The following is a 13,763-nucleotide window of genomic DNA, read 5'->3' as shown; positions in this document are numbered from 1 at the left end:
TACCGTTAAGTTAAATGTTTTTAAGTGATTAATTTTGAAAGCTGCATTCCCTCGCTTTCGGTAAATATGTTGCTTATTTTTTGGTAGTTTTTGACTTATTTAGTCCCTCGAAGCGTGAGGCATTACTACGCAGTTAATGCCCTTTATATATAAATTATATATATTTATGAAAAAAAATGATGAATTTTTTTCATTATGAGGTTTTTTTCACGCTGACTACTTGATAAATTCTTATAAAGATTTTATCCTATATTATATATATATATTATATATATATATATATATATATATCCATATCCATCTTTTGTCTTTTACTTGTTTCAGGCATTAGACTGTGGCCATGCTGGAGTACTGCCTTGAATTTTAGTCAAATGAATCAATCCCAGTACTTTATTTTTTAAGCTTGACACTTATTCTATCCCTCTTTTTCTGAACCCCTAAGTTACAGGGGTGTAAACACATTAACACCAGTTATCAAGCGGGGGTGGGGCGATAGACACACACGATGGGTTTCTACTAAATCCACTTACAAGTCTTATTTGTATAGGGTACCACACAGTGGGACTGAACCCAGAAGCATGTAATTAGGAAGCTTCTTACCACCCCTGTGCTTATATATATACATACATAACATCTACATATTGACACTCACACATTCATATATATACAAATATATACATAGAGATATGCATACATATATATTCTTTTCTACTCTAGGCACAAGGCCTGAAATTTTGGGGACGTGGGGGGGGGGGCGCAGTCAATTAGATTGACCCCAGTATGCAACTGGTACCTAATTTTTCGATCCCTGAAAGGATGAAAAGCAAAGTCGACCTTGGCGGAATTTGAACTCAGAACGTAAAGACAGATGAAATACCACTAAGCATTTTGCCCAGTGTGCTAATGTTTCTACCTGCTTGCCACCTTAAATATGCATACATATATTGAGATATGTATTTCCATGTATGTGTGTGTATTTAAAAACACACACACAGAGGCATACCTATCCATATATATAGATATATATATATATATACATACACAAATACACACGGCCATCATTTGAAGTCCATGTTCCATGCTGGCATGGGTTGGATGGTTGACAGGGATTTGATGGGGCTGAGGACTGCGTTAGACTTCCATGTCTGTATTGGCATAGTTTCTACAGCTGGATGCCCTTCCTTGGGTGCATTTTATAGTGTCACTGGCTGCGTTCCAAAGGGCTTGTTAATGACTCACTGCCTGTCTGTGAGTGTACATAACAGTATGTTTAACTTGATGCGACAATGCCTCCAGATACTTTTTTTATGAAGCAATCTTTTCTGTTTCTCACTGTACTTGTATTTCTCATCTCTCTCCCTTTTATATATATATATATGTGTGTGTGTATTATTTTATGGCAAAGGAGATATAAATATATATATATATATATATATATCTTTTGCTATAAAATAACACACCCATTATACATTTCTGCGATGTTTATTTACTAAATTTCACTTGTAACACATCAGTCAACTTGATGTAAAAAAGTACACCATCATTCTAACATCCACTTTATCCATGCTTGAAAGTGTCACACAGAATTTACTGAGGTCGATTTTCTATTGCCTGGCGCCCTTTCTGTCACCAAGTAAAGTAATATTTCCCCCATGGACAGACATGCTTTTCATGGAAGATTAGAAATAAAGGACATCACTTGCACGATGGTGGCACTTGCCTACAACTACCATGCAATGTCAAGACAAGGAAACTGTTGTACACATACGTGTGTGTGTATATATTACTTGAATCTGTTTTTATACAGAAATGTATAATGCATGTGTGTTACCCTATATACTTGAACCCTAATCTTTTGTATGTATGTGCATATATATATATATATATATATCATCATCGTTTAACGCCCGTCTTGGATTCAGTCTCACTGTATGACACCTTAGGCAAGTGTCTCCTCTTGTAGTCTGGCCAACCAAAGTCTTGTGAGTGGATTTAGTAGATAGAAACTGAAAAAAGCCTGTAGTATATATGTGTATATATATATATATATGTATGGTTCCGGGCTCAGTCCCACTGTGTGGCACCTTGGGCAAGTATCTTCTACTATAGCCCTGGGTCAACCAAAGCCTTGAGTGGATTTGGTAGACAGAAACTGAAAGAATCTTTTCGTATATAAATATGTGTGTGTGTGTGTGTGTGTGTTGGAGTATTTAAAAAATTTTATATATATATTTATATATTTCTCTGTGTGTGTGTGTGTGTGTGTGTGTGTTCCCCATCCCTGCTTGACAACCAGTGTTGGTGTGTTTACGTCCCCATAACTTAGCAGTCCAGCAAAAGAGACAGATCGAATAAGTATCAGGTTTAAAAGATAAAACACACTGGGGTTGATTCATTCAACTAAAATTCAAGGTGGTGCCTCAGCATGGCCACAGTCTAATGACTCAAACAACTAAAAGAATAATAGTACATAGGTGCAGGTATGGCTGTATGGCAAGAAGCTTGCCTTCCAACCACATGGTTCTGGGTTCAGTCCCACTGTGTGGCTTCTTGGGCAAATGCCTTCTGCTATAGCCTCAGGCCAACCAAAGCCTTGTGGTTGGATTTCGTAGAAGGAAACTGAAAGAAGCCCATCGCATATGTGTATGTGTGCCTTTGTTCCTCACCACTGCTTGACAACTGGTTTGGGGTGTGTTTACATCAGGGCTGTGGAGTCGGAGAGTCAGAAACAATTAAGGGGTAGCTGGAGGCGGAGTTGGTAAAACTATACCAACTCTGATTTGGACTCACAATGTCTTTATCCTTTAATATAAACCAGTTATAACATGTAAGGCCTACTCAAAGTACAAATTTATGCGTATGCTTTATGAGATATGTAGACCACAATCAGTCAATTACATAAAGAGGAGTCGGAATCGTAGGTGCCAATAGTACAGGAGTCAGAGTCGGAATCAAAGTTTTTTGTTTCAACTCCACAGCTCTGGTTTATGTCCTTGTAACTTCGCAGTTCAGCAAAAGAAACTGATAGAATATGTACTGGGTTCTAAAAAAAAAAAGTACTGGTGTTGATTCATCCAACTAAAAACTCTTCAAGGCGGTGCCCCAGCATGGCCACAGTCTAATGACTGAAACAAGTAAAAGATAGAAAATATATGTGTATGTACTATTGTTTCCTTGCTTTGGTTTCTTGTGATCGTTGTAAGTGAATGTTATCATGTAAAAGGTGTCTGCTTTAAATCTGTGTAAACTCGTCTAATCAAAGGAAATATTACCTTGCTTGGAAACAGGTGAGGGTTGATGACAGGGAAGGCATCCAGCTGTAGAAAAATCTACAGAAATTAATAGTTAAACAGAAATAATAAATAAACACATGAAATGAAAAAAAAAAAAAGACGCAAAATTGTTTGTTAGTTTTTTTTTTTTGCTGAAGATTTATTTTATTTTATTAAGAGTTTCTTTAACTTATTTATAACATTTTTTTTTCCAGATATGAATATGAAGGAGGGAGAAAATTAACATGGGAATGAACACCCTTCTGATATCTTTATATATATGTGTGTGTGTGTGTTTGTGTGTATGTGTGCGTATGTGTGTATATAAACGCAGCAACATACACTTGCAGTGTAAACAGGCAGGGCCATACTGGGTGTAGCAATATTTGTTGTATTTTGGCCAGTTCGATGGGAGCCAGCTCATTGGATGACAGAGAATCTGGGAGAAGAGAAAAGAGACAGAGAGAGAGAGAAGAGAAGATAGAAAGAATGACAAGTGGAAGAGGAAGAAGTGAATGGAGACATAGCTAAGTTATTTCTGATTTAATTCAGTTGTTTGATTAATCACAGATTCCTTTAATTAAAACATGTTGGTGCGTGTGATATTGTAAGAGTGGTAGTGAGAAAGAGAGAGAACATATGTCTTTTGTGTTTGGAGATACATGAATATGTTCATACACTCACGCAACCGTACTCAGATATATATTGAAAAGCTTCAGACACACACATGTACGTCTCATGTACCCATTCTAATATCCCCACATGCACATAAACTGTAGACATTCAATGTATTTTCACGTATGATACACACACGTATTCATACATACAATAAATACAGATATTCAGATGTACTTCCTATAAACTCATTCATACATCACTCATAAATGGTGAAAAAAAAAAAAAAATTATCACCTATTTAAAGTAACTGTAGAGTTACAGCTATCTGATGTCAAACACCACCAAAGAGAAAAACTATCCCTTGCCTTAAGAAAAGTTCTTAGATTTCAGTCTAGAGAATTTTAATGTTACAAGTCAAGAATATAACATTTAATAAAAAAAAAGACACTTAGCTATGCTGATTTATTTGGATCTAAACTAGAAAAGCTAAATGTTAAGAACAACATCAGTGAGTAGAACGTTATTCCTATAGTCTACTTCACTAGCTCCACAAATCAACAAAACTCATTACATCTGCTGCAGAAATGAAATGCAGGATTTTAATTGGCAGCACAAATGGCTGGCATTTTCTGTAAAGCATTTAGTTTGATACCCTATTGCCTTAGCCACCTTCATTGCTCTGCTCTCTAAACTGGTCAGTAATAGCAATAAGAACTATAATTAATGCCTACATGTATATGTGTACACATACACACATGTACAATGCATGTGTATATGTGCCTGTACAGATATAATGCCTTCTTCTATTTTCTTATAGTTACAAGTTAAAAATAGTTGAAATATGTAAAATGTGAAGTAATTACACTTACGTTTGTAGTTATGCTATAGTCTGGATTCTGAGGAACTAAGAAACTTCTTTGAATTTGTAGCTATGTTCTAATGAAACAAACAAAAAAAAAAACTCAAAAGATATCACCTCATTTTAAATGCTCCAGAATAAAACAGATCTATGTTATTATCTCTGATAAAATGAGGATGATCATGCACTTTATAAACCTTCTCAGAATTTCACAATGACATTTCTCAATAACAAATCAAAATTCCAGAATATAAGCATGCATGCATACACACATACGTATCGAAGGAATGAGTAAACAAAAGAAATATCAAGACAGGCCAATGGAAATTTATATAAATGACAGATGAAGAAATATATCTTTGTAGTAGAGTATCAATGATAAGAACTATATTAAAATAAAATAATAAATGCCTGTAAAGCCACCTCAGGTATAATTAGGTTCTGTGTAGAGAATGAGAGAGAAATCTCCTGAATAGGAATGCTAGACTATTGCAAATGAGATATGATATTCCTCAAAGATGTGACAATTCCAACAGTTAGATGAATGTGGAATGCTAATGGTGGGACGATTTGAACTCAAAATTCATAATCTGGTGACTGAAAATCAGACTGATTTCATGTCTGAAAATAAACTGCATTGCTATACTTGGACTAAATACTTCAACAAACGAATTATATTGCATTAGTTAAGAGATACTGTTGCAGTCAAACACTGACTGCTAATAAGGAGTCAACACTAGGTTGAAATTAGTATAAATTAGTTGAAACAAAATGGACAAAAGCTAAATATTTTAGAAGATAAAGAACAGCTTCAGTTGTTACTTGTAGAACAATAAATACTAAAGCTGGATAACGTTTGTGCATCAAAGAGAAACTTTGTAATCACTTTGAAACCAAATTAGATATGTTCAAGAAAATAGTATAGATATCTGATGACTAAAGATAAAAGAGATGAAAGGGGTATATTTGCAGACAATGATCAGTATTAAGGCAAAGAGTTATATTAGAGTGAGCTAAAGGCACATTACACAGCAAGAAGCTTCTGAGGGAATTCAGGAGTGTTTTTTAACAGAAAAAAAAAAAATTGAAACAAAATAAAATAAGTAAAAGATATGGCATTAAGAAGAGAAATGAACAAAAGCAAAACAAAACTAAAATTAACATATCATGGCCAGACTACTGCTACACATATGTACTCCATCTGATCAAATACCAGATGATAAAGTGTATGGTACAATTTTTCAAACAGACTTGAATGTGGTGTCTCCCCTTGTGCAGTGAAGATAACACATTAGCTTGGAAATATAAGAGATGCCCCCAAACAGTTGGTCAAGAACTATGCTTGTTGAGCTGTGCACAGCTGACTGGAACTAATTAACTAAACCAAGAACAACAACTGACAACTACTACCAATACACCCAGGTAAACAAAGTGACTTACGAAGGTTTTGTGTTTGCGTGCGTGTGTGTCTATACACTTGTACGTATATATGTATACATATATACTCATATACACATCCACAGATTAGATAGATAGATAAATAGAGAGAGAAAGAGAATTTTGTAGTGTTGATTAGAACATTGAGTTCTTCAGCTGCAGACTGTCAAAGTATGAAGTACTGAGTTACTGAGATACACAATCAAGCTGGCAATTGGAGATTTCAATAACAAGCTGATGAAAATAGAAGTGGATCAGAATCAAATACTGGCCCACATGAATGTATTGACAAGAACAATGATAATGTAGAGAGGCTGCTTTCCAAACACTGATGGTCCAGAACCTCTTATAGTCTGCACTAATTTACGAGCAGAAACTTCAAATTCCTGTGGCTGACAGAGAAGTACCTTGCACAGTATAGTATGAATAAACTTGCATCATTTATACTAATGTAGAGGTACCTGTATTTCATTTAATTATTTAGGTCATCTGCTAAGATGACTCTGACATCTCCAGATAACAATATCAGAAATGAAATCTATTAGCTTGGCAAAACACAAAGAGGCACACTTCCCTGCAGGATGTTTGTGCATATGGAGCTGATGTTGAATCAGATCATAACTTGGTCATTAGTAAAGTCCTGAAGCTAAAGAGAAACAAATGGGTTAAGCCACCAAGAACATATGTGAGAACTTAAAAAGGACAAGGAGTCAGCTAAAGCAGAGAAATTTCAAGTGAAGATAAGAAATTCCAAGTGTTACAAGATGAAGTCACTGTTGATAAACAATGGAAGTTGTTTACCCAGATTGTTAATGCTAGTGCACAAGAATTTATTGGTTAGCACAAAGAGAAGTATCAAGAGAGAACAGAGTCATGAAATCTGATGAGAAGAAAGATGCCAAAGTCAAGAGAGACTGAACCAGAATCTTAAGAAAGGGTGAAATATAGCTGTAGCAAAAGATCAGAGATGGTTGGAAGGCAAAATTCACTGAAGCACAGAGCAGCAGACATGCATGATTTAAGAACACTGTATAAGGGAGTCAAAAAGCTTAACTGGCAGAAGTAGGAGCAGTGTGTCAATACAGTACAGAGGGCTGCATACTACTGATCAGTGCAGACTAAACCCCAAAATGGATTGAATGCTTAAAAGACATCTCAATTGGCCAGCACCACTCAGTCTTTTGGACTCTGAACAATGATCAAACACCAAATGAATAACAAGGCAGCTAGAGCAGATCATCCTGACAATATCCATACTTTCTATATGCTGAAACATGGCCGGGATATTACTGCACAGTTAACTCGTCAATCTTTTCAGTCTGATCTAATATGACCTGCATTACAAGTACCAAGTGATAGGAGAACTCTCCCCAACAAAGAAACAATGTTTCAATGATTGCACTAGTTAAAGACAAGCATCATAATGTTGTTTATCCTAAGTGTTTTGTACTGTGATTCTGAAAAGACTAAAAATTAAAATTAGACCAGTCTCCATCAACAGCAGGTTTAGCTCTCATAGCACCAAATTGTGTATAGAACAAATATTCACCTTGTATGTTATTACTGAATAGTACAATGTATTCTGAACAACATCAATTACATTTGAGTACAAGAAGGCCTTTGACAGTGTTCACCACAAGTCACTGTGATAAAGATTATACATCTTTATGATATACCAGAGAACTTCTGAACATCTTCAAATCAATAATATTCCTGCTGGATCAGTACACACATTGGGAATACAGAATTGTTTAATATTGTGACGGTTGTTCATCAAGGATGTACTGTTTGATATTATAACAGTTGTTTACTAGGGCTGTATTGTTTGCTGTTTCCCTCTTTCTTTCTTGTGTTGTTGACTTCATAGGGAAGATGAGTGTGTGCAATTCAGAGAGTACCATAACAATGGAGAGGAAAGAGACCAGGGGAGATTTGGATTTTGCTGATGATGTTGTACTGCTAAACCTTCAAGTAAAAACTCCGCAGAAAATAACATCTGCCTTAAATGCAAATGCAGATGGATTTCGTATCGGCTGAGACAAAACCACCATTATATCTATCAGTTTAATCACCATATCCTCTCATCAAGACTGGAACTAGGTACCTAGAGAGGGTGTGACAATATTCCCAGATCTTGGAAGAGGTTTACAAAAGCTGCAGTAATCTTTTGAGTTGATGGATCCCGTAAGGTCCAAAACCTCTGTCAGCACAGAAGTGGAATTATGCCTTGACATGTTCATTGTAGTACCAACAGCTATTTTTGCCAACGTCACATGGAACAGTTAGTTAGCATACACAACAATCTGTGGTCAATATTGAAAATTTCCAGGAGAAATAAGATACAGAAATAGTTGGGATGGAAAATTTACAAGGTATTGTGAAAAAGGCGGTGTAGGTAATTTAGTGGACATGTCCTTGGTTTGAAAGAGGAAAGGCTATCTCATGAAGAAATATGGGTATCAGAAAGGAGGAGGTAAAAAAAGAAAGAAAGAAAGAAAAAGGAAAATCAGGCCACACTGAGAGAACTGTTGTAGAGGATCTGCAGCACATGAGGATTAGGATAGAAGAATAAAGAAAGAGGAGTATGTGACTTACAGAAATAGAAGAAACTCATGCTTGAAGTTCCAATAGAGATGGGCGGACTTCACACTGATGTGTGTGTGCATGTATGCATATATATATATATATATAGATATATATATGCACACACAAACTCACAAACATATACATAAATACATGTATGATGATGACACAAGTGTGTATGTACATGCATATATATATATAAATACATATGTATATAAAAATATAATGTACATACACCCATGCCATACACATATATATATATATATAATTTCCCTGTAATGCCCTTTAAAACATAAGAACTCTTTAACTTTTTTTTTTTCTCTCTCCAGCTAAAATATTTGGTTTTTCTCCAACGATCTCAGATTACTCTAATGGAATGGAAATAAGTGTTAGTTTAGCTTTAAAAAAACCTCATTCTAAAGAATATATCTCATATTTTTTTTTTACAGTCATCAAATAATTTCTTCACTCTATCTGATGATGAGGATGATGATGATAACGACGACGTTGATGATGACAAATGGGTAGAGGGGAGGGGAGAGGGAGATCATTAAACAGACTTATGTACACACTGTATCCCCCCAAATTAAGGGTCTCATGTACACATACACACACAGAGAGCCAAATCTACATTAATCATACTTAGGCGTGTAGCCTTCCAATTTTTTATTGTTTCTAGTAAAATGGCTTCAAACATACGTCTTACACACATACACAAACATATATTTTCATATATGTCTGTACATAAAACATGGAATGATGATGGTGGTGGTGGGGGGGGAGGGGGGAATATAAAGGAAGGAAAGAGAGATGTAAATAAATAAAGATATTGTGTGGGAAAAATTTAGTTTTTTTTTTGGTTTGATCAATCTGTCCTGTTGTTTATATATTTAAAAAAAAACATAAAAAAAATACACATATATTATTATAAATAAAAACCTTTCCTTCTCTCTGTCAAGAGATGAAATTATTGTGGGAAAAAAAAAAAAAAGTTATCAACAGACCCCAGTATTATGTAAGTAGTGTTAGTAACCTGTGCACACAGAGGAGCCTAGTCATCATGTATTAATTAATGATGGCATGTGTTCTGTGATTGCAGGAGTAATTAAACATTATAATACAGATTGGCAGGTTTCTGGATAGGCCAGTAGCAAGGCTGCTACTTGCTTGCTCCTTCAAGAGTTTCTAGTTTCTAAGCAGTCACCCAAAGTGAGTCTGTAGTTGGCTATGGCAGTGATGCCGTGATAATGTACAAATGCCGCCGCGACAACGAACACATGGAAAATCTGGTGACTTTGAAACTGAAAATAAAAGAGGAAAAAAATTAATGTTAAAGATTTTATTAACAAAACAAACTGTGGTATTTTTTCCCTATTTTTTCACATGACTTTTTTCTTCCTTTTTTTCTTCTTGCAGCTGCATCAATACAATAAGTGATGGCAATTTCTTCATGACTGAAGATCATAAGAAAGGGCAGCATGCCTTCAAGTGGCTCTGTAAACCAATCCTTGATGTTGCAGGGCTTTTCTTCCTGCCTGCACTTTTAAAGCGAAAGTCAGTCCACTCAGTCTAATCTCACTCTTTAGACTCAGAGGTCTGACCACAGGTGGAGCAGTGGGCTAAGATGGCTGTGGTGACCAAAAAGCTGTAAGTTTTATATTGGAGTGACCATCACCTAGCTGAATTGCCTTACAGAGATGGAGAGCTCCACCTACCATGGAGTTGTCAGAAAAGTCTCAAAGAGGACATTGGGCCACTTGAGGTCCTCCACTCCTTGATCTGCCATACAGCCTTAGCCTTTTCTTTCCCCAAAGGCACTCACAAAGCAGTGCAGGTTTGTGCTTGGAATTCCTTCCACAATATGCTGATTAACTCATACCTGGGGCCCTGATAAGATGTAGTACTCCAGGTCAGAGTAGAGCTGGAAACAATAATGGCTAAGAGATGGTTCAACTAGTGGTTAAGAGATGGTTCGACTAAAACCCTTTAAGGCAGTGCCCCAGCATGGCTACAGTCAAATGACTATAAAAAAAGTAAAAGATAAAAAGAAGACTTCTTCTGTATGTTCATTGGATTTTAGTGAGGTGAGAGTTCAGGTTTGTTGTGTTCTGAAAATTCTGAAGATTAAGGGCTACAGGAGATTTGCGTCTTAATAGGGGTCACTAATTCAGTTTATGTGACTATCCTCACCTATGGTCATGAATGTTGGGTAGTGACTGAAAGAGTATGATTGTAAGTACAAGCAGCCAAAATGGGGTTCCTCCAAAAAGGTCTCTGGAGTAACGTTACTCAACAGAGAGCATAGTTTGGAGATCAGGGAGCCTCTCTGGGCCAAGATGTTATTTCTCCGCATCGATGGGTCACAACTCTTGTGCTACAGACATGTTATTAGAATGTCGCAGGAAAGGATCACAAAATAGATTCTTCAAGCTAAGCTAACCGGCAAAAGACCAAGGATAAGATGGTTGCATAATATCCAGTCTCAGTTGGCCAAGCTTGGAAAACTAGTCAGAAAGTGCAATAATGGTTGCTTCAGACAGGACTCTGTGGAGGAGGAACTGGAGGTCCCTACCCCCATGATACTTCCACGAATAAAGGGCAGAGAAGACGGGAAGATGAATAGGGTCACCAAAACCTGTGACATCAAGGATGAGAAACCAGACAAAACTGCAGGTATCCAAATAATTTAGCAGACGCTAAATGACATACTATACGTTCTTCCGGGTGTTCAATAAATCAGTTGAGCAGAAGGAAAGGCATAGTCAATATACATGCAGGTGTAGCTGTGTGGTAAGGAGCTTGCTTCCCAACCACATGGTTCTGGGTTGTCTTCTACTATAGCTTCAAGTCGACCAAAGCCTTGTGAGTGGGTTTGGTAGGTGGAAACTGAAAGAAGCCCATTGTGTATGGATATGTGTGTGTGTCTTTGTGTCAGTGTTTGTCCCCCACTACTGTTTGACAATTAGTGTTGGTGTGTTTACATCCCCATAACTTAGCAGCATGGCAAAAGAGACTGATAGAATAAGTACCAGGCTTAAAGAAAAAGTAAAAAAGAAAGCACTGGGGTCAAATTTATTTGACTAAAAATTCTTCAAGGCACAGCTGCTGTTTAATGACTGAAACAAGTAAAAGATAAAAGAAAAAAAAATAACTGATTCTTCCTCCCTCAATTCCACGCAGCTAAGCTAGAAATCATTATTATATCAGTTACATAAAAATAAACACTAGCAAAATATTCTGGTATCAATATAATAATCAGTTGAAATCCAGCTTAACCCTTTAGTATTCAGATGCCTTTGCCAAATGTATTGCTTATTTATCCACAATGGTTTTAATTAATCAGGCATCATTTTATAGCTTCAAGATATCAATAGCATGTTTGTATATTTTTGGAATGACATTGTAGGGTAGGTTTGAGAGGTTGGATCTGGTCTGTTTCAACATAAAACAGGTAGAATATTTGGGCCTGATATGTCCAGATTAAATGCTAAAGGGTTACGAAGAAATTAGAAACAGCATTTGAGAATGTCTCCTGGCTACTTACCCAAATATCAAATTTTCCTGGAAACAGTCTTTCTGGAATACGAACTGCATAGATGATAGCTCCGGATATGTAGAGAAGTGCCATAAGGGCTAGCCAGCCAAGAGATGCACAATTAATGGCATGATAGAACCCATCAGTGATAACATAATGCATGGCAGGGATAATACCACTTAAACCCAAACCTATAAAAACACCTAGAAAGAAAGAAAATGCAGAGAAAGGAGTGAAAAAAACAAAAACAATACTAAAAGAAGCAGAAATAAATTTATTTCTCAAACGCGTGATCAGGATAAATTATCCATATATTGCAGAAAAATACTTTACTGGCCCGTATTTTTCTGCAATATATGGATAATTTATCCTGATCACACTATTTTATAGCATTATCACGCGTTTGAGAAATAAATTTATTTCTGCATCTTACAATACATCTCAACGCTTCTAAGAAAGAAAAAAAAAACTTTGTTTACTTTCATCGTAAAATTTTAAAATACTAAAAGAATTTTTTTAAATACTTCAGTAAGTCTTTAGATTTATAAACAAAAGCATATAGAGGTTACAATATGGAGAACATAAGGCAGTACCGTAAATCCTTGAGTATAATCCGCACTTTTTTCCCCAAAATTTAAAGGTCAAAATTTCTAGTGCCAACTATATACGAGGTTAAAAATGAAAAACATTTTCTAAGCAAAATTTTCAAAGTGATAAATATGTAAAAGCAATTTACTTAATATTTATTTTTCACTGACTTTATTACTATTATTTCTTTATTTTCTGCAAAGTGCACAAAAAAGCTACATGTTTGCATTATGTTATATATACAATAATAATAAAGGACGTTACCGTATATACGTTTACAAACCAAGGACGTTATATAGACCTCCTTGACTCAAGTTGAAGAAGGGGTGTGTATTATACACAAGGTTTAGGTTTTTCAGAGGTACAGCCCCCTAAAAATTCCCTGCATATCATACTCAAGGATTTACGGTATTTCAAGAGAGACAAGGCAACGTTACATGGGAGATAATGTGAACAAATGTTTTCAGCACTGTATACAATAATTTCATTATCTAGTGTTAGCAGTTAGCAAGGGACAATGATTCTGCAGTGAATTTGCATAAGAGTGTTATCACTAAAGCAAGCTCTATTGAATATTATTGAATTCTCAGAAAATATATATTGGCTTCAAATTTTAGCACAAGGCCAATAATTTCGAGGGATGGGGCAAGTCGATTACCTTGACCACAAGTGCTCAACTGGTACTTATTTTATTGACCTCGAAAGGATAAAAAAAGCAAAGTCGACCCTGGTGAGATTTGAATTTAGAACATGAAGACGGACAAAATGCCTAGTCCAGCGTAATAACGATTTTGCCAGCCTGCCACCTTTCTAAAAAAAAAAAAAAATATATATATATTTGTTTTGTGTGTGTGTGTGTGTGTGTGTGTGT

The 13,763-nt window shown here is 35.9% G+C and overlaps 2 protein-coding genes across 4 annotated transcripts in view; both read right to left on the bottom strand.

Annotated features, from left to right (window-relative positions):
• Window positions 1-3,294, bottom strand: part of LOC106868740 (uncharacterized) — a 61,736-nt gene extending 58,442 nt beyond the window's left edge. The window contains exon 1 of the mRNA XM_052974998.1: window positions 3,273-3,294. The gene's annotated coding sequence lies outside the window, so the exon portion shown is untranslated. The remainder of the gene's footprint in view (window positions 1-3,272) is intronic.
• Window positions 3,295-3,400: 106 nt separating this feature from the next.
• LOC106868739 (adiponectin receptor protein 1) overlaps window positions 3,401-13,763 on the bottom strand; it is a 32,659-nt gene continuing 22,296 nt past the window's right edge. For 2 of the 3 annotated variants that reach the window (XM_014914138.2, XM_014914139.2), the window contains 2 exons: window positions 12,314-12,507; window positions 3,401-10,070 (listed from right to left, as the gene is read on the bottom strand). In XM_014914138.2, coding sequence (XP_014769624.1) covers window positions 9,945-10,070; window positions 12,314-12,507 — 320 coding nt within the window. In that variant the 3' untranslated portion in view covers window positions 3,401-9,944. Of the gene's footprint in view, window positions 10,071-12,313; window positions 12,508-13,763 lie in introns of those variants that run through there. The other variant, XM_014914140.2, reaches the window with a different exon arrangement.

The sequence above is a fragment of the Octopus bimaculoides genome, chromosome 20 (assembly GCF_001194135.2).
Source record: "Octopus bimaculoides isolate UCB-OBI-ISO-001 chromosome 20, ASM119413v2, whole genome shotgun sequence".
Lineage (NCBI taxonomy): Eukaryota > Metazoa > Mollusca > Cephalopoda > Octopoda > Octopodidae > Octopus > Octopus bimaculoides.
Note: the sequence above shows the minus strand (reverse complement) of the source record. Positions and strands in the feature narration are given on the sequence as shown.